At 43.6% G+C, this 21466-nt stretch overlaps 1 protein-coding gene across 2 annotated transcripts in view; it reads right to left on the bottom strand.

The window, feature by feature from the left end:
• Nucleotides 1–16006, bottom strand: part of SLC9A3 (solute carrier family 9 member A3) — a 53879-nt gene extending 37873 nt beyond the window's left edge. For both annotated transcript variants that reach the window (XM_027779159.2, XM_013294916.3), the window contains exon 1: nucleotides 14345–16006. In XM_027779159.2, the coding sequence (XP_027634960.1) occupies nucleotides 14345–14540 (196 nt within the window). In that variant the 5' untranslated portion in view covers nucleotides 14541–16006. The remainder of the gene's footprint in view (nucleotides 1–14344) is intronic.
• Between the last annotated feature and the right edge of the window lie 5460 nt (nucleotides 16007–21466).

The raw sequence follows: 21466 nt of genomic DNA, 5'->3' as shown, positions 1-21466 counted from the left end.
TAGCATGGAATTACAGTGGAAGTAAATTAAATAAGCATTAGGGTTTTCAAATCTAGCAGTGATGACCACAAACAATTAAAAAAAATTATCATAGATGTCAAGTAGCTCTTGCTTAAAACGGAAAACATATTTAATGTGAGATAAGTTAAGAAAACATACCTGGCTAGTTTCCACTGAAAGTGAATACTACTGTACACCCTGCAAGGCTTCAAAATTTTACTAGACTTATGTTGGAAGAAAGGCTCCAGCAGCTTGGTAAGAGTTTCAGGACGCATTACAACTCTTGTATGTAATTTCAGAAACTCAAGTATGTTGTTTACATGTGCCAGAAATTTGGTAATTTCAGATTTTCTAGATGACATTTTTGATTAACAAGTTAGAAACACTTTCAAGAGAAATGCTCCCTATTCTCATAAAGTGCCCAGAATGACAACTGATAAAGGATAGAGTCTTTTCCTAAGGTTTTTATAGGTCTGTGGAAGCTCCTGAGTGAAGGATTTGGAATTCCAAAGACTTGAAATTCTAAAGCAGGGGTCCTCAAACCTTTCAAACAGGGAGCCAGTGCGTGGATGAAGTGGCAGGCAGTCATCTGCGGCTAAACCGGCGGGGGGCGGGGGTGTTCTGTAAATACCAGGGGCCAGATTGAGGACCCTTGGGGGGGCCATATCCGGCCTGTGGGCCATAGTTTGAGGACCCCTGTTCTAAAGCTTTGTCAGGAAATGGAGAAGCAAGTGGAAACTTCCTTCTATCAGAATGCTGGAGAAATCACTTCTCACTCACCTATTTCTCCATATACAATTCCCTTTGCAGAGTTTTACTTAATGACAGAATGGCTCTTTTAAGATCAGCAGTGCTAGTCACAAGGAAGATGGTAAGGAACTGAGCAAGGTGATATGTAGGAAAGAAACAGATAAGGAATATCGTGCTGCAATACTGGCACTCTGTATTTGTTCCATGGAAGGTTAAGAAAGCACTGTTTTCACCAATCAAACCTGGGAGTTTCTGGCTTAGGCAACAGAAAGCTGAAGATGTTACATGCTTCCTTACTGACTGCACTCATTCCTGCCTATAAAGGAAGGAATTTTGCTCAGAAACCCAGGTACAGTTTATTTTCCCACATATTTAAAAAAAGCAAAGTGCAGCTTATTTTATACCACTCTGATTTTTTTCTTGCAAATGGTTGAGATACTGCTATAATTCAATGAGTTTTAACATGGCTTTTGATTTTTGTCCTCACAACTCTTCTGATTAAGTAATATGTTAACTCTCATACTTTCATTATCTCGTTTGAGAGGTGAAGTACACTACGATAAGAGCAGGAAGAACAGTAGTTTAAGTAGTATCCTTATACTGCAAGACGTAGTGCATGGAAACTAGGTTTGATGTTTCGAAATGGGGTAGGAAAGTGATGATAAGACAGCTGTTTATTCAGTTATGCATTTGTGTTCTGTAGTGCACACACAGGGAAAATGAGAAAGGTCAGCATGCAGAAGGAAATTCACATGGAGATCAGTTTAAACTGATTTTCCACAGTGAATAAAGAAAAAGGAGGGGAAAACACCAAACAGCTAAAGTAGTGCTGAAGTAGCTCACAACTCAAAACCTTTCAGTTACTGAAGATTACTACTTGTTTCCTTAAAAAAGGAAGGTAGAAATCAGACACAATTCTCTTCCTAACTGAAACAAAAATCCCAGAATGTCATACGCAGACTAAACGTGATACACAGTACAAAGTCATATCAACACTGGATTCTTTGATTTATACAGGAAAATGTCCTTTATATAGTCAGATCCCTTCTGACATAGGATAAAGTTTGCATATATTCCTAAAAACATCTGTGCAAAAACCCATTTTTGGGGAACAATAAGAATTCAGTATGCATCCAATGTTACACCTGTGCACTTTTGCCTCTTTTTTTACTTCTGTTACCACATATATGAGCTAAACTTCAGTAGAATCATAGAATCACAGAATGGTTTGTGTAGGAAGGGACCTTCCAAGGCCATCTAGCCCAGCCCCCCTGCCATGGGCAGGAACACCTTCAGCTGGATCAGGATGCTCAGAGCCCCGGCCAGGCTGGCCTTGGATGTTCCCAGGGATGGAGCACCCACAGCCTCTCTGGGCAACCTGTGCCAGTGCCCCACCACCCTCATCATCAAGGATTTCCTCCTCACATCCAGTCCGAATCTGCCGTCTTCTAGTTTAAAGCCATTCCCCCTTGTCCTATCGCTACAGCCCCTGCTAAAGTCTGTCCCATCCCTCCTGTGAGCCCCCGTTACGTGCTGGAAGGCTGCAGTGAGTGTCGCCGGAGCCTTCTCTTCCCCAGGCTGAGCCACCCCAGCTCTCCCAGCCTTCCCTCACGGCAGAGCTGCTGCAGCCCTCGGAGCATTTCTGTGCCTCCTCTGGACCCGCTATGACAGGTCCATGTCTGTCCTGTGCTGGGGCCCCCCGCACTGCAGGGGGTTTCACCCGGGCAGAGGGGCACAGCCCCCTCCCTCCACCTGCCAGCCACACTGCTGGTGATGCCACCAGGACATGGGTGGCTTTCTGGGCTGCAAGTGCACATTGCTGGCTCACGTCCAGTAAAGAGAGTTAAGTTATTTACATACAGATAAACTGTGAGAGAAAGCTTGTAACTGAAAAAAAATTATATATGTAGACTTAATTCTAAAAGGATCACATATATGTAAATGCCAGGATAGGTTCTGGTAAAAAAATGCTGGAGCAGAAAAGCATGAGCTTGACAGAAAGACCTAGCTGAACTGACACTGCCTTATATCAACTGTAAGATAAAAAATGCAGGTTGGACAGTCCTCCTTTTGTTCTAAAACATGAAGTGCTGTGAACAACCAAACTTCTTAATTTTCTGCTAAAATTTTTTTTCCATTAATCTTCTAAAATCCTGTACCCAAATATACTGCTAGTCCTGATGGGGAGGGGGGGAGAACACCTGTCAAGACAGAAGCCAAGTTTCAGCTGAATTTTCCTTGAATCTATGGATTCTCCACTTTCTGCCATGTTCACTAGCATCTAAGTAAACACATGATATACAGGATATATTTTACTATTTCCATTTCAGTTATGAATGTTTAGTTTCTCAGGAAATGAATCTGCCTAATGATTTATCTGTACTTCCATCATATTCTTAACTGATAAGCAGCTCCCGAAGTATGGGGCAATTTACCAGCCTTCTTTCAGCCCCAGGTACTGTGTTTTAGGCACTACAGCACAAACACTACTGTTGCCTGTAGTCCTACCTTACTTAATCAGGTGAGAGCATATAGCCAACATTCTACTGACTTTCAGCTCATCGGAATCCTCCATCACATGACGGAGAACAAATGCCACACCAGGCAGTAAGGAAACTACAGCTACAGACCATTCATCCTTACTTTTGGGTATGTCTTTCCTGCTGTAAAGAGCTTCAGTACCCAACACACAAGCAGAGTTTCCACCTACGGTGGCAGGTTTATTTTGGACTGGTTTTAATCTTTACTTCTAAATCACAATAAACAGAATGAGCTTCATACTTTCCCCTGCTGTTTTACATCCTTAAGCTTTCAAACACTAAGTCAACTTGTCTTGAAAACTGTTTTTTAGTAAGGTCAACTGTGATGCATTCATTACTTAGGAAAGGCTGAAGAACGAAGATGCTTTATTGAGTGCTCAAAAATAATAGTTTTGTCTCAAAACAAAAAGCTTTAGCTTTTCACTTAATTATTTTCTTCAGCACAAGACATGAAAACAAGATGTACTTCTGTTTACTGAAATGCTAGGGAACAGAAGTTTGCAAATAAGATCAATGTATTATGTAGTAATGAATTGCTGTTCCCCTTAACTCCATGATAAATGTAACAGACCTTTTTTCTTTGAACTCATGTGAAGTGTAGTAACCTCATACTCAATCAGAGAATGTCTGAAAACTGATGAATTAACTTGAGCTGGGGGGAACAGGAAGGAAAACTACAAAGCATTTATCTTTCACTGACTTCAATGCCCTATCTAGCACACTGTGGAAAAAAAATAGCAAGTTCAGAAACTACACTATGTTCTTTATTTCTAATAAAGTTTTGGAACAGTGCAAGCCTTCTTTCTAAATAGCATCAAGAAGAAAGTAATAAAACTAGCCGCCTCTTTCCAGACACTTTTGCTGCATAAGCAATGTAAGTTTTCAGCACTGCAGGATACAGGTTTCAGGCTCTATTGTATGGTACACAACAACTTTGATAGCTGGCCCGAGTGAGCTACCACCTTCATTGTTTTACAACCTATCTTTTGTTCTTGTCTTGACTCACAAGATTTTGCTGCATTGTTGTGGAACACTAAAGTAAGGAGAAAAAAAAAAAAGGTAAATACTAAAATAGAAAAGCACTTCAAACTCTGCAGCTGTGGATAGCTGCACCATACTGTTTTTTTAAACCTCTTAGGTATAACCATGTGCAAATCAGCAACAATGCAGCAACTGGCAGATACATAATCCATATTTTAAAAGCCCAGATAAAATGAAGATTTTTAGGATTATCAGAAGCAGACAAAGGTGGCTTCCTGATTTCAAGGGATACTTAAGCCTAATGTTAAAGAGAACAAAGTGATGCTGACTGTTCGTCTTGTCCATCCATGCCACCTTAGCAAGGAAAAAAAAAATAAACCTTGCTAGGCATGTTCTTTTTATACCCCTAAATGTAACACCCCTAAGATACACTGTATTCCACAGGACAACACGCAGAGCCACTGGATGAGTCCCCCTGAGGACAGGTTGCCCAAGAGAAAAACTGTCCTCTTGAAGCTCTATAGAGAGAGGCTCTATAGCAGGGAACACTGCAACCACCACCTCCAGGTTAACACACATTCCTGCTGAACCAGCTCCTGCTTGAGCTTGGTACTGCCAGTTCACAGGTCTCACCGCACATCCCCACCAAGTAATACCATCTGTTAGAATATCAGTTCGGCCTGGAGAATGGTTTGTCTAAAATAAGAGATGGAACTCAAGCTGCATCAGCTGAAAGAAGGCAGAAGAGTGGGTGACAGAAGTGAAAATCATTTGGATCAGAAAATTGCAGCTATTCCGACCAGAAAGCACACAGGTTTGAAGATAGCTGAACTTTATGCTGGTACCTTGTCATCCGTTCCGTTAATTTACGATAGCATGGCCATTGTGGCCACCGTCTGGCCTCCGTATTAGCATGCAATTTTGCTCCAGTTAATCAAAGCATACTGATTCCATTAAAACAACATGCAGCAGAGCTGCTTTCTTTGACGAGATAGGATGTGAATGAAGGCTCATCCATGTATGAACACTGCTAATCCAAAGACCAGGATCGGCAGCCTAATAGAGCTACTAATTCTAGAAACCATTTCCAGGCACATGAAGGACAAGAAAGTCGTCGGAGTAGCCAGCATGGCTTTGACAAGGGGAAGTCGTGCTTGACCCACCTGGTTAACTTACATGATTAAATGCCCAGCCTGGTAGGTGTGGGGAGAGCAGTGGGCAGTGTCCACTGGCCTTCAGCAGGGCCTTTGGCACGGTCGAGGCTGCGAGTGCAGGGCCCAGGCGAGCAGACAGCAAGGTGGGTTGGACACGGGCTGGATGGCCAGGCCCTGGCAGTGCTCGCCAGTGGCACAGAGCCCAGCTGGAGGCCGGTGGCTAGTGCTGTACCCCAGGGCTCCGCGCTGGGTCCCCTCCTGTCCAACAGCCTCATCGGTGATCTGGAGGGTGGGCAGAGCGCACCCCCAGCGAGGCGGATGACGGCACAAGCTCTGGGCGGGTGGCCAACGGGCCAGAGCTGTGCTGCCATCCCGCAGGACCCGGGCAGGCTCGAGGGACGGGCTGCAGGAGCCTGGGGAGGCTCGGCAAGGAGCGGCACAAAGTCCCGCACCTGGTGAGGAGCGGCTGCAGGCACCAACTGGGATGTGCTGGGGGCCGCTGGCTGGAAGGCGGCTGGGCAGGGCAGGACCCGGGCGTCCCAGTGGACACCAAGTTTTCCATGATCCAGTGCTGTGCCCTTGCAGCAGAGAAGCGGCCGGAGTTTTCCATGATCCAGTGCTGTGCCCTTGCAGCAGAGAAGCGGCTGGACCGGTATCCAGGGCTGTGTCAGGCAAGGAATTGCTCGTGGGCTGAGGGAGGGGATCCTTCCCCCCTGCCCGCACCGGTGAGGCCGTGCCTGGAGCCCTGCGTCCAGCTCTGGGCTCCCCAGCACGTGAGAGGTACGGGCATGCTGGAGAAGGTCCAATGGGGGGCCAGCAAGATGACTAAGGGACTGGCGCCTCTCTCCATGAGGAGAGGCTGGGACTGTTCAGCCTGGAGAAAAGAAGGCTCAGGGGAATCTCATCCGTGTGGGAGGGTGCAAAGGGGACAGAGCCAGGCTCTTCTCAGGGGTGCCCGGTGACAGGACCAGCGGCAGTGGGCACAAACACGGGAGGGTCCCTCTGAGAGTCAGGAAACACTTTTTCATGGTGAGGGTGGCCGAGCACTGGCACAGGCTGCCCAGGGAGGTTGTGGAGTCTGAGCCTTCACCCCTTGAGATGTCCAAAAGCTGCCTGGACACGGTCCTGGGTGACCAGCAGTAGGTGGCCCTGGCTGAGCAGGGAAGCTGGATCAGAGGTCCCTTCCAACCTCAACTATTCTGTTAACTCTACAGGAGACCCAGTGTCCAGCAACACAGCAAACCAATTCCTGTGTTACAGGACACTCCTGTGTTGTTCTTCCCTAGCCATCAGTTTCAGAGACAGTTAAATTACAGGAGCAGCATACCACTGACTTAAGCCTTTAACACACTTGTCACTGACTGACCCAACTTGAAAGATTACTTTTTGCCAGTTCATTGCTGTCCCAAAGTCATCCCCAGAACTGAGCAGGATGGAATAGATGAGGACCAGAGCTATGTCAGTGGAAAATCTGGCAACTTAATTCAAACCAAGTCCTAGAGCAGTTTAAACTCTGGACTATGCACCAGAACAGAAGAGGAAGCATTAAAACACTGTTTCATTCATTCTGGCATGAATATTGTAACAACTTAACCCACTAAATAACATTAAATTAATTCATCAGGTACGTCTAAGCTATCAAGGCCTGAAAATCTACATGCAGATTTCATCAGTACTGCTATTCCACTGGAGTAGGACTGCAATAACTCCATACTAACAACTACATCTAGTTTTACATATGATCACATAACAACTATACCACCAATACAACTGTTACTACTGATGTACTTACATATCAGCCTGTGTCATTTAGTCCCTGGAATACTACTGTGCCACCAAGCCACCAAACCAATGAAACAATACTCATTTTAATAAAATACTTAGAATGTTTTAATCATGACAAAACAGTTAACAGAAAATCAGTTTACAATCTGCTTGCACCTGGAAGATTTTCATTATGAAATCTTACTGGCTCAAGACCTTTACAGGTTTCTGAATATTGAATATTCTCCTCAAAGCCCAACTTTTGGAAGTGAATAAATCCATAAAGCTTACACTTTCTACTTTTTTCCCCCCACACTTTTAACAAACTGTAGGTGAAGAGAAAATCATAACCAAATGTTTCTGAAAAATCAGTATACAAACTACTTGATTATCTTTCTTGGTGTCTGTTGATTTTAACATTCAGGGTTGACAGAAGGCCAAGGCATTTTTTTTCTTTCAATAGATAAAAGCAGAACTCACCTAGGCACATATTAATGAATCCAGAATGACTTCTACTTTCAGCTACTGGAAGGAGAAAACTCTCCAGATCAATCTACTTAAAACCCCTGCTTTTGCACAGGCCTTTCAGAGTATCTTCCAGTTTTCTTCTTCCATGAATAAGAATTAAATATTCATACCTTAATTAAAAGTGTTTCCACTTGAGGTCTTGCATTCCGACTCAGTCAACTCATCCCTGTCAGCCTGTAGTTGTAGTGTTTATGACTCTACAGTGTTTTACATAGCAGCCAATTGGGTATCAAGTCACTCCTTCCATAGGGGTGAATACTCCTGCAAGCTGTTTTACAGAAGGAATCAAAATACTACAATGGAGCCAACCAGCCATGCTCTGCAATTTACCAAGATTGTTTTAATGGTCTGTGATTTTAAAAGGGTGCCACTTATTAGCAAGCTGAAGAACAATTAGAGCCCCTAGTTCTTTGGGACACTCGTTTAACTGCACTACTGCAGAAGGATGAGAAAAAACAGAGACAATTTCCCAAAAGAAAAAAAAAGAATAATCAGGTAAGAAATACTCCTCTATGACTTTGGACTCAACATTTCATCTTGGAATAGAACAAACCCTACAGAAGGTACAGAAGAACTCTGTGGTCCATCATCCTGTTCACAGCAATCAAAACATTGTAAAAGGGGGGAAAAGAAGTTTTGTATTGGAAGTCAAAACATTTCTTCAAGCAGACTGGTGGTGAAACTCACTGTCTTTTAAGTCAGCTGGCAGTATGAGTCAGAACAACTGCTGGGAAAGCAACTTTCTTACCGGCTAAGTCAAAGTAATAATTCAGGATTTCCAATGCCAGCTTCTCTGCTAAGATCTCTTAACACACAACGCTCCACAAAAGCAAAGGGGACCTCACAGAGCCTTTCAGTGGAAGAACTTGTGTACACCTGAAAGGGTTTGCTGCTTGCACTTACTGCTTGCAGGCCTGTGGTCTGCTGCATTACCACATGAGAGATTTACGGTCACTTCAGGGGTTTGCAGATCACTCTTAGCAATAACTGGCTTTAGCTTTAAAGATAGTAAATCAATGGTTTCGACAATCCTAAGACTACAGTATTAAAAGAATTCCATTGTTCTGCAGAGAACGTCGAGCACTTTGCACACAGGTGCCTGAACGTAACTGATGGCAGAGATCCTTTCTTAGGTATGCATGCCTGAACTGTATTCAATTCAAGGCCATTCTCAAAATGCCATTGTTTTCTTATGCAATTCACACAAGTTGCCATTGTACATTTGCTATTCATCAGGGGATGTAATCTGAATCTTGTTGAATTATACTGCCCTGATATCTTCTTCCCTACTCTAAATAATTAAGACTTGAGACTTGGAAAGAGGAGGGAGGGAGAAGAGAGATGTGTGTTTCAGGGAGGCAGGAAGTACAGAAAAAGAATAAGGTACAAGAGTAAAGTGGAAATAAAGTGTGGAAACAGGCATCCAGTTACAGATCATAAATTTAATAAAGACATGGCCTTACACAGTTGTTCCTAGGACTGAAAATGCTAAGCTATTATTCTGTATTGGAAATGTTCTTTTCAGCTGCATGTTGCATACAAAAGGTAATTCCTTAGAAGGCAGAGATTTTACAGTACGTAACATTCCCAGCTCGCACGGATTCTAAACTGCACTTTGCAAGAGGAAATACAGCATCTTACTAAAATGAAGGCATTTCCGTTACATACCATAGTTGCCAGCACAAATTTATAGCATTTCTCTTTTTAAGATAGATAATAAAAGGCTATATCCAGGAAGGAAAGGCATATGCCTTCATTATAAGTATGCCAACTCATTCCATCTTCTGCTGAGCTCACAACAGAAGTAAAAGAACAATTTTTTGTTATCTGGGGGAAGGTAGCCAAGTCCAGACTTCCTAGACAATGCAAAGTCCTTTTTCATATTATCACTTGCTAGTAAAAGCAGCTTTTAACAGGCACTACAATCACAGCAAGGCTGGTAGCTTAAGCTTTGCAGGACCTGGTAGTATCCCCACCATTTGAGTCTCTGGCTCCATTTTCAGTTAAATACTCCCAATAAAATTCCGCTAAGCATCCTTCAACACTTCTTCCAAAAGATGTTATTGACTAAAGAATTGCCAGCAGAACAGCTATTCTCACATTTTTTGTTTTTCTTGTAATATCCTTTCATCATTTTCTCTACATAACCAACACTTTTCACTAGTGCTAAAATGCTAGGAGAAACTGGGGAGTCAAATGGGCTTTTGTTTTGACAGTTTGCTTTGGAGGCAGGGTTATTGATTTCTTCAAAGAAAATACTGCCCCAGGAGTCTAAATCGAATGGGTTGTTAGACCTGCATTTCACAGTTCCTTCCCTAGCCCATCCCTAACATACTTAAAATTCTCAACAACAATTGTTTGTGTTAACAAAATACTCTGAGGAGCTCCTTCTCCGAGTAGTTTGAGACAATATGAAGGGGCCTGGGAGTGCAGAAACTAGAGCATTTGTAGAAACCTGTATCTCTGTAAGCTTAGAGACACGGCGTGCTTTACAGCTCATGTCCTCCTGGGGTCTCCAGAGCTGACGGACTCGCAAGTCCATCTGACAGGGTATCTTTCTGAGGTATCACTAGGCCAGCCTTCTCCTAAATGTTTGTTCGCTGTTGTTGAATCACTTCTTCCCCCTCCTCCAAAGCACTGTGGCATTCCTGAAGACAGATTTACCAGCTGCCCGGGATTCAAATTTCACTCCCACTTTTACATTTCTTATATAAAAGCCTTTAGAATTTGTGTGCAACTACACAGACAATATATATAAAAAAACCCTTTTGTCATGTTCTTAGACTCAGCATAAACAGTTGGCAAAAGGTTTGACTCACATATAATGAAAAGGCTATGTACCCTTCCTCATTCCTGTTCATAGTCACTCACTCTCCCATTTCTTACAGTTGCTTATCAGCTCCACATTGAGCAAGTTCAGGGGGCTAAACAGACAGAAAGACTGCTTTGCAGGTTTTTTTATTTTATTTTGGGACAAGCAATTAACTACCCTTCCGAAAAATTATACAGTACACAAAAGGATTTAAACCACAAGTTGGAATTTTACAAGTTCCCTAGCTTAATTTCCAATTAAAATATAAATAAAATATACCTCTCTCTCAGGATTTTAAACAAGTACAGAAGCATGCAGTAGATATCCCCCAAGTAAAAAGCATAATTTATTTGTGGGGTTTTTTGCAATTGACATGGCTTCAGAAATATCCCCAGAAAAAACTGTATACAATATTCAGAATTTAAACTATTTCTTCTCTTGCCCATTTTTAACTCCCGAGCTGATTATTCCTTTCCTTCTACTTGTTTCCAATACAAATGGAAACTATGTGTCTGTTGGATGGTTGTTTTTTTCATTTGTATTGCTTGTTTCATCTGGAGAACTGAGGTACAAGGAAGTGGGACGCCTGAAGTCCACTAGGAAAGTTCTCAGCTGTACCTCACGTACCTTTTTCATGTAGATAAGATGTTTTTCTGGCTTAGTTTTACACATGTAAGTAGTTTATTGGCCTTATCCCATAAGGATACTCATTTGTAGTGATAAGAGAGCCTATCAAAAGAGGAAATAAAGATCATTAGCCAAAGTGGAACACTGTGTACCTTAGAATGAAGAGTTGGAACATTTCAAATGAAGAGGTCCAAATGAAATCAATTACAGTATGTAAAACAGTACACTGAGATGCATCAGAAGTTTCATAATAGACACAAACTGTGCATGAAAGCCAACTGTATGAGGGCTCATCTTTCACAGTTTCATTTGTAGTGATACTTAGACTTGCCCAAAAGATAAGTATTCTTCACATGAAAAAAATAAAATAGGGGCTTCCTTCCCACAAGGCCCAAAACACTAGGCACCTCTTCATGTGCTTGGGATGCTTACAAGATTTCACACACAACAGTTTATGCTGCAGAATACCTTGCCAGCACCAGTTTATGTTCTGAATGTACACAACAGGAACATCAAGTCCCAGAAAATCCACAAGAATCCCCTACTAAAAACATGTTTCCCCAAACCACGTAACATCATGAACTGAAACATTTTTGGGGAAAAAAAAAAAAAAACCCAGAACCCAAACCCCAAGCAACTAAACCAAAACAAACCATACACACACTACCAAAAAAACAACCCTAAGGTTATTCTAATGCAAGAGAAGGCAAAAGACTTTCATACACTTTTCATCCCCAGCTAACAACTGCAGTTACCACAAGACCCTTAGCTGACCTAGTTGCCTCTCATCCACCAGTAAAGTAGCTCTCCCAACCTCTGTAACCATGGGGAATTGAGCTTGCATGTACAAGAACAGCTCCTCCCCTGCTGAAAAATAGAACAAAACCAGCCTTTTGACTTCACTACCTTTGCCCTCCTTCAGGCAGTAAAGCAAGAGACACAAGGGCAGATGTTCTGTATTTTCTTCCTCAGTTACTGCTTTTTGAATGTATAAAACTTCTTTGATCCAGCACAGCATTTCTGCCATTCAAAATATTCTGACAGATTTCCGTTCTACTTTCTAGAACCATTGAGACACAAGGCAGACAGAAAGCTGGTAAACCGTTTTGGTTTTTTTTTCAGTTCCCTTGCTCACTGACTTACATGAACACCTTCATGCTTTCTTCATTAATAAGCTGTTGAACAGTAAGTATACATTTCTGCTTTTCTGTATTTTATTTGTGACTGGTGGGGAAAGCAGGAGCATTCATAGGCTCTCAGTGGAATACAGCAGTTGTCCATTGCTTCTTCACAGACCATGTCCAGAGCAGCATAGGACTGCAATTACAAATGTGAAGAGAAAAAAGAATGAAGTTTGAGAGCTTTGGGGAAGAAAAATGATGGAGCTGACAGTAGATACTGTTTATAAGTGACATGCTCTGTGCAGCTGTGAAAAGAATTTAAAAACAGAATCAGCAACACTCAGCTTCTGAACTCCAAGGACAATTAGTGGTTTATCAAGAGTTTATACTGAGAACTTCATGGTAAAATGTCTCATGTTAATGCAAGATAATCTTATTCTGGGCCACTGCAATTTAAATATAGGAAGGACAATCTAACTGCCCTGCTGCCTTCTTGTAGGACAATTTAACTATCCTGCTAGCTTCACTGGGTGTCTGACACAGCACTGGTACAGCTGTGCAGCACTGACATTACTCTGTACAACCATGACACACACACAAAGCAGCAAACCCTTAATAACATGGAGGGTAAATACTTATTTAGAAGAGTACCTCAAAAAGAAGGTTCAAATGAGCAAATTGTGTATTAGTTTAGTTAACACAATTCTATAGAGACTCAGCATTGTCACTGCTTTTTCCTGTATGTGCTTTCCTCCGCTTTCTCCTTGATGCAACCCACCAATAAAAGTCAATTAAAACAAACCTGTATTTGTATGTAACGTAGCTAATGCAGCAACCATCTGAACACAAGCTGTTTGCAAGGTGTAGTCCAACAGCAATTCGGAAAAAGATACTCGGTTATGTATCTATGGCTAATCAAGTGAAACCCAAGATGCAGGTATCACTGGAAAATGCTTTACAACATCACCTCTGCATAACTTATTTCTCATTTTTAAAATGTTTTGTTTGGATTTGAAGACAGCATCTTCCACCCAAGTCTTACTGTGTTTACCTTCTGTGCTAGACAGAACATACCCAAGTACACCTTTTTACATCTTCCATTCTCTGTGATATGCAAAATCCATGGAATCTGATTCCAGTACCCCAAATTAGTATTAACAGTGCAATTACAGAAAAGTATCAGTAGGATTTTCATCTGATCATGCCTTCTGAGTTTAGGCAGATTTTAGAGATTATATTTATTGAAAACTGACAATGACATTTTCAATGTTAGCTGAACTGGAGGTCTGGGTCTTGCTCCAAAGACAAAAAGGACTGAAAATAATAGTATCGAGCAGAAAAAATACATCCCAATCAACCAGCGACTCTTCTAGTTCAGCAGTGTTACTGAGGTAAGATTGTTTTTGGAAAAAGTCACAAAGCTCAGAACACAAGAGCTGGAGCATTTATATAAACTCATCTAAAATGCACTGAAGTGCACCTTGCTTTTCACTGATGCCCATTTCTTGGGGAAAATTCTGTATGCTCTGAAGCTTGTATTTTTTCAGCTGCATCAGATGGTCTGATAACGTATGACCCTTTTCTACGAACCATGCTCTTCCACTAATACAGCAACGTACTGCAAAGCAGAGAATGCCAAGTTCAAATGTAGAGTTTACAGTGTTTCTTTTTGATCGAGCCAATTAACACAGCTAACCATCGCAGGCAGGCGAACAGCGCATCGTAACCTGGAACAGGCATTGTGTAAGCAATAAGGCCCAATTTCTGTTTCACTTCTGCCAAGAGTTTTCCCAGGAACAGCAGCGAAATGTTCCAAGGAATCGCAAGGGGCACCCCAGGCGCACGGCACGGCCGCCGCAGCCCCAGGCGCGGGAGGGGGCTGGGGGCCCGGGCCCCCGCCGCCTGGCACCTGGTCGGGCCGTGACGCGGGATCGGAACCGAGCACAGTACAGCCCCGAGCACGGGGCTGCGCACTTAAACTTTCTTCATTGACTGCTAGGTGGGAGAAGGGGAAAAGCGGAGGAAAAAAAAGAGAGAACACGCATCAACACGTAGCTCCGGACTCACCGATTTTGGCCAAGCTGGCCACAAGTATCCAGAGCGTAATGATGTAAGGGTCCTTGACGTGATCCCATTTGAACGAGACGATAGCAAAGCTCTGAGGCTGGCTGCTATTTATAGGGCTGCCCGAGCTCCTCTGTCCCAGCGCCGCTGGGAGAGCCGCTAGCCCCAGGAGGAGCCCCACTACAGACACCTGCCTCATCGCCGAGCCACGCTGCGAAACCCCGCGCCCCCTTCCCGCAGAAATCCCGCCTCTGCGGAGGTCCGGAGCGGCGAGCTCCCGGTCACCCCGCAGCCCGGCGGCCGGGGGGCGCGGGCAGCGGCGCGTCCAGTCGGCGGCGACCCTGCCCCGCCACCGCGGGCTCTGCACCGGCAGGTGGGGGCCGCTCTGCGCGGAGCGTCCGGGGGGCAAGGGCTCTGCGCATCGGCGGGCGCGTCGAGCCGGGGTCCCGCTGCCTGCCCGCACCTGCCTTTATCGGGCCGCTGGGGAACGGCCGGGGGCGGGGCTTCCCTGCGCTCCCGCCGCGCGCGGGCGGCGGTGCCCGACGGGGCGCGGCGGGGAGCTCCGCGCCGCTAAGGGGGCGGTGGTGGCGGCAGGCTGCACCCCCCGCCCGGCTCCAGCCACGCCGCGGGGGACGAGGAGCGGCCCCGAGCCGGGCGTGCTACAGAGCCGCCAGCCGCCGGTCGGGGCCGGGGCTAGCCCCCCTGTCTCGCCGACGCTGCCCGCCGGCTGACCCGGACAGCGCACTCCTGTCTCCTTTCGGCTGTCCAGCGCGCCGGGACCTAGCTGGCCCAAAGCGCAGCAGCTCCCTCAAAACAGCTTTTTCTTTCGTCCAGCAGAGAGCACCTTTCCCCACTGCGCTCGGGAAAGTGACACAGGCAGGCAAGGTTTGGCTTTCCTTTTAGATTTGCTTGCAACTGTCTGTTAAGGTGTCTATGTTAAATACGCCACCTGGTTGCTTTTCCTCTTCTTTTTTTATGGCTGCAACGTGGAACCGTCTAAAGGGTTTCCGCTTTCCCCCTGAAGCCGTCTTTCTTGCTGATAACATCTGCCCGCTATCCCGGCCGGCCCCTGCGGGGTGCTGTGGCCAGGTGGACCCGCCACCACCGTAACCCTGCGGCAAACCCGCAGCAAAGCCGTGCGTCCCCAGCAGAGCGGAGCGCACCCCCCGCACGCCGCAGCAGCAGCCCCTGCCCCGGTGCGTGCTGCGGAGCCATCCCGCTGCTCACACTGGTCCGCTGCTTCTCTGATTTTTCTCTTGAAAAATACCACCTTTATACTTACGTGACGGTTTTATCAACGTTTTTTTTTTTAGTTTGGTGGTGGATGTTGGGTTTGTTGGGTTTTTTTTGGGGGGGTGGGCTTTGGTTTGGGTTTGGTTTTTTGTGGTGTTCTTTAGTCCTATAAATGGTCCTGGCTAAGGCGAGAGTAACGTTTTTGTGCACTGCGATTATAAGAGACAACTACAGCGGGAAGCAAGTAGTTGCTGAGCCCTGTGGGTAGCAGCAGTTCTAGCTGTTACTTGCTGATACTAGAACAATGAACTTCAGTAGAGACAAGCTGTCAGCACTGTTTTCATTATCACAACTTATTCCAAGTACCATCACATCACAATTAAACATTTCAGCTGCAGTTGATAAAAGGGCACCACGCCTGCCAGTGTCCCGTCTTATTTATGTGATTCTTCCCAAATCTAATTCCATAAAACGATAACTGGGTTAGAAACAAACCTCGCTACTTGAAGTGCTGAAGCTAACCGTGTTGTTGGGACAAATGGGTCATAGATCACGAATACCTGCAGCTGTGCTAGAAAGACGATAACGCCTGCTCCAGTGGATTGTTTCTGGAGATAAGAGAGGCTCACGCTTCACTTGGAGGAGCTGCAGCCAAGATCACTCCTCTGATTGCCCTTAGGTAATGTTCTACTCGGGACAATAGTGGCAACGGCAACCAAGTTACATGACAATTCCGAGTCTGTTGGTGGAGATAAACCATCATTAGCAAACAAAAAATGTTGGAAGCACCACCTCAGCACGGATAAGCTAATGTTAATACCTCCTCAGCTGAAAGTATAACGCCCAGCGAGCTACCTTAAAGGGGTGGTGTGAGAATTTTAGGATTTGTAAAGATTTTTTTAAGGCCTTGGTCTAAACTGCTAGAAAAGTGCATAATTTTTTTTGTCACAAAAATCTTCTCAAAACGAGGTTTACAACACTGTTAAAATGCCAACAAACTCTTTTCGTTTAACAATAACAAATCAATGGTTCAAGGAGCATCTGTGACATTTGAACTGTCATCCAACTGCTTATGGATTTTTTTTAAAGTAGGGTGCATATCAAATGACTGTACATATCAGGGAATTCTTGTGCAATTCATTAGTACGTGAGTATGACACAGGACAGAGGAATGACCTGACAATCATGAATCTCCTGTATGCACCTGAATGCATGCTAAACCAACAGTCCACTGAATACACATGAAATGAGGTACAGAATATATTGTTGTACAATAATACTTTGCCTTTATGTATTTATTAATAGATTCTATTTTATTGAAAGTTCTTGATGGAAGCCCTTATGTAGTTTCCTATGACCTCATTCTGTATCAGTAACAAAAAGCATTAGCTGGAGTACTATGTTTGTAATAAAGATACCATATCGCACAGCAGCTGATATTTCCTGACTCTCCAAAAAATCCTACAAAGAAGATTTCTACTTACTGTAAAAGAATGGCTTCGTGCCCTGTGTGATTTATTTATTTATTTGTTTGTTTGTTTGTTTATTTTTAACTGAAAGACCTCCGCTATTGTTGTTTCTGGCAATGTTGTGTAAATAATTGCTTAGAGAAAAGAATTAGTACTATCTTATACACCTTTGCATGATCGGTGTCCTGTAAAGATTACTTCTTGGGGATTTTTTTAAAAACTGTGGTGAAAAGTAAAATACAATTTCAGTTAAAAAAACCCCCAACAAATAAACTGAAATCTTTAAAATTCTATTGGTTTTCTCTAGAAAACACGCACAGTATTTCAGTTGTCCTGACTCAGAGGTGAAGTTACAATTAAACTTTCAATATTAACATTTACAATAAATGTGTTTAAGCTGAGGTGAAATTAAGAAACACATTCCTGTGGAACCCAGAACTTTAATAAATGAAAATAAATAAATCTAAGTAGTGACGATCTGGCAAATGAACCGTGAAAAATCTCCTCAGGCAACATAAACCATCATAAATCACTTATTATCATTCCTGTCTTTCCTCAGGGAAATGCACTCTTTTTATATTATTGTCTATTAAATGCATAAGCAGGTTAAGGTTAAGATTTTGAAAGGAACAGAGTTCCAGCATATATTTTTATGCCATAATTCCAACTATATACATAGTTAAACAGAACAGTAATTCTTGTGACTGGCATTGTACCAATGTAACTGTATGATGTGGTGAAAATTAATGTGGTTTATATGCAGATGAATGTAGAACTATGCAAATTTGTAGTGAATTTACTTGATTCAGCAGCTGATATTTTGCCAGCTTCTCTCCAAGTGACATGAGTGCAGCTGAGCAAGTTTACTCTGCATGAAGCTGGACAAATATTGCTGGACTGAGTAATATTGCAGAGCATTATGTTACAGCATGATGAATATGAACCTCTGAAATCACTTTGAGAAGCAATGCATTAATTCAGCCTGCACACATTACAGTGAGTGAACAAAATGAAGACCAGGGTGAGCATGAATGAATCAAAGAGGCAGATGGAAATGGACTTGACTGGGAGGTAGGATGGCAGAGGAAATTAGCTGGATTTTTCATGAACCAATTCAAGACACAACTGAATTTAAGGCCAGTAAGTGGAGGGAAGTTTTACCAGATCCCTCATTTTTAGCCTCACGGCAGATCTTCCAAGCAGATTGTGAGGCTTTTCTTTTCTGTTGTTGCTATTGTTGTTTTCACGTGTTGTTTTCACATTTATATTAGATTAGCAGCTAATCTAGTAGGACTGGGAGGGTGCAAGTGGCAAACATTAACCACCACACCTATTACCTCTGGTAAAGGCAGTCCCCTCCCTAAGGGATTGTATTTGTGGGAGCTTTCAGTGTAATGGGTAGTGAAAAGGGAATGGGACTAAGAAAGAAGTTGTTACATAGTACCAGATACCTAATACATTTTATCAGACTATGTTCAGGGGGGAAAAAAGTATTTTTATGAGATGCCATGTATATTAGAAGTCCTTCTTTAAGCTCCAATTTCAATGAAAATTCTTCTGTTGCGTATTGTGACTCTTCAGGGCTTGCTACTAGTCAAAGATGGCTGCACAGATTTTCACCTGTGACAGACTATGTCTTCCACACGTTCCCTCTTCTATCGTTTGCATTCCCATGGTTTTGGCATCTCACTCCTACTTCCCCGTTCTCCTGGTCTCAGCCCTCCTTCCTTTTCATGCATGTCTCCTGTCAATACTCACCAAAAATCCCAAATACTGAGACCTGAGGGACACTCAAAACGCTGTGTATGATGTTTCATCCTAGTATTTCAGCTCCCGCATGACACTCTCTCTATCCCTTCAAATTCAGCTGTGTCATTTTTCACCACATACCCTTCCTCCAGGTACTCACACCAGCCTGACACAAATGCAAAAACTACATTCAAGACACAAATCACTACTAGTTTTCCTAGGCATAAAGGAGATTGTATATGCTGATCTTTAAAACTCCGTTGCCATGTTGCTCTTTGTTAAAAAGGCTGGGGGAATACTGTGTCAGAAACCATAACTACAGATTTCAGAGATCAAGTGTGTAAAAAAAAAAAGAAGGAAATAAAAGTGCGTGCCTTCTGTGTATGGGTATTCAGCTTTCTGTAATTTAACCTGTGAGGGAAAGCAAAACAAACAGCAAATTAGGGGAAAAGCAAATTACCCTTCAATAACTAAGGCAGCGAAATAGAACAGTTTCAATTTCTAGCATGATTTTACATTTATTTCTTGGGTTTGTATCTAGGCTTAGATGCTTCCTGATGTTAAGTTTTGGCTGACCTGTGGAGAGGGAATCTCCTGATTCTCCGTGTGCCATGGCTCTGAAATGCATGCCTGCCTTATCTAGCGCAATGTGTGCGCGTTCACATCGGCAGGTCCGGTGGGCCTCACCTAGAGCAGCGACAGAATTCCCGATGCCCCCCCAGCTCCCCTTTCGGCAGGCACCCAGGACTTGCTCGGAAGCGCCCGTGATCCCGGCAGGTGGGGAGCCCCCCAGCCCGCGCACGGGTGCAGCCTGTCCCCCGCCCCGCCGCGCGCGGGCTGTGGGGCGGGGACCCCCGCCCGAGGGGCGCGGCCGGTCCCACCGCGGCGCGGGGCCGCGGCAAGGCCAGTCCCTGCGCGCACCCGCCGCGGCCCGGGGCCGCTCCAGCTCTGGGGGCGACACCGCCCCACCGCGGGACGGGCCCCGGCTCCCGGGGCTTGGCGCCTGCCTTCAGGATGCCGCCCCGCGGCAGCACGGCCGGACCGAGCGCCGCCACTGCCGTCGGGCGGGCCGCAGCCCTCCGGGGGAAGAGCTGTAGAGGGCAGCTGAGATTCTCCGGCGGCAAAATTTTTCTTTCCTTTTTTTTTTTTTTCTTTTTCTCCCCCTTCATCTAAATTATGGTAAAGAAAACAGTGAACCTTGGCTGACGTGCAACGATAATCGTGTAATAATAGCAGTTACTTTGAACTTAAATCAGGTAAACCAGAGTCCAATAATTTAATTAATTATGATAGAAACAAAACCCGCCAACACAAGTTATGGCTTAAGGTACTGATTATGGCCATTTGATCAACAACAAAAAAAGAGGTAACAGTCAGTACTGTGTCGTTGATGCATAGTTTAAATCCTGTAGATACTTAAGAATGTTGCACTAGAGGTGGTGGAGGGTTTTGTTGGATAATTACAATTGATTGAAATCAACACATTTAACTAGAACACTCATATTTTTATGAATCATGGTTTAGGAAATCATCACATGATCAGAACAGTATTCCTGCTCAAAGCCACAAAGGAAGGGAAAACTTCAGAGCTGGTGATAATATCAATAATCTGCCTAATTTGGTGCAAAGGCAAGATCTTGAATCTCATATTTCAGGTGAATGCTCTGATGTTGATCCTGACTTAGAAGAAATTACGACGGTCCCAATTTAATTTTGTTTTGTGCTGAAGCAAAAACAATTGTTGAAACTTCATTTTTGGGGAAAAATTTTTTGAAAACTGGTTTTCAGCTAGTTTGGGCTTTTAAAAACATGTATTACATTAGTACTGAAACGTTTGCACTAAGTGTGCTAGAAGTTATGATCAATTTGAAGATGTTTGCATGCAGTATTCAAATGTCAATTTAAAAGGCAGGCAGTACATGTTTTGCAGTCAATTGAACAGTAGTGGAGTGGAATGGGAAGAGGTGGTCCTTTGCTGCAGGTGTAAAAAGTAACAGAGATTCTTTGAAGTAGAAAGGATTTACTTTGATTCGAGGAAATTCTACTTTGAATTGAGGGAATCTGAACTGGATTCCTGCTTATCTTACTGAAGTTCCAAAGGCCACAAGGTGCAGCATATACATGGCATGCACTTCCACAGTACCAAAATAGCAGCTGTAAACTAAGATCGGTAAATGAATGTGTAAACAGGAAGAGTGATATTTCCCAGACATGCAAAATAATTTGACACTATCATATTTAATAATTAACTACATCAAACTGCTTTGGCAAATTTCTGGCATGTGGAAGCCTCAACCAGAGTTACTATGACTGAATTTTCAAGAACTCTTTCTAAAATGAAATAATATACTGAAAAAAAGGTAACTTTATCATGATAACTTTAAAGTGAAACAAGAAAGGAACTGATTAGAACATTACTCTCATGAATAAAGCTGTACAAATAAAATTATGCAGTGGACCCAGATTTTGTCAGACTAATGTATTTAAAACTGCCGTTTCCTACAAAGTCACGCTTTTGGAAATACAGAAAAATAAGGTGACAGTTGCAGAGAAGAGTTATTAATTTCATCTGCTACATGAAAATAAGAATCCACACAGTAAACAAGTCATTTGGAAAAGCTTTCTGAATTTCAACTGCTGTAGTCACCTCAGAGGCACGGTTCAACACGGTGAC

Source organism: Falco peregrinus, chromosome 3, assembly GCF_023634155.1.
Source record: "Falco peregrinus isolate bFalPer1 chromosome 3, bFalPer1.pri, whole genome shotgun sequence".
NCBI classification, from domain to species: domain Eukaryota; kingdom Metazoa; phylum Chordata; class Aves; order Falconiformes; family Falconidae; genus Falco; species Falco peregrinus.
This window is presented reverse-complemented; position numbering and strand designations above follow the sequence as displayed.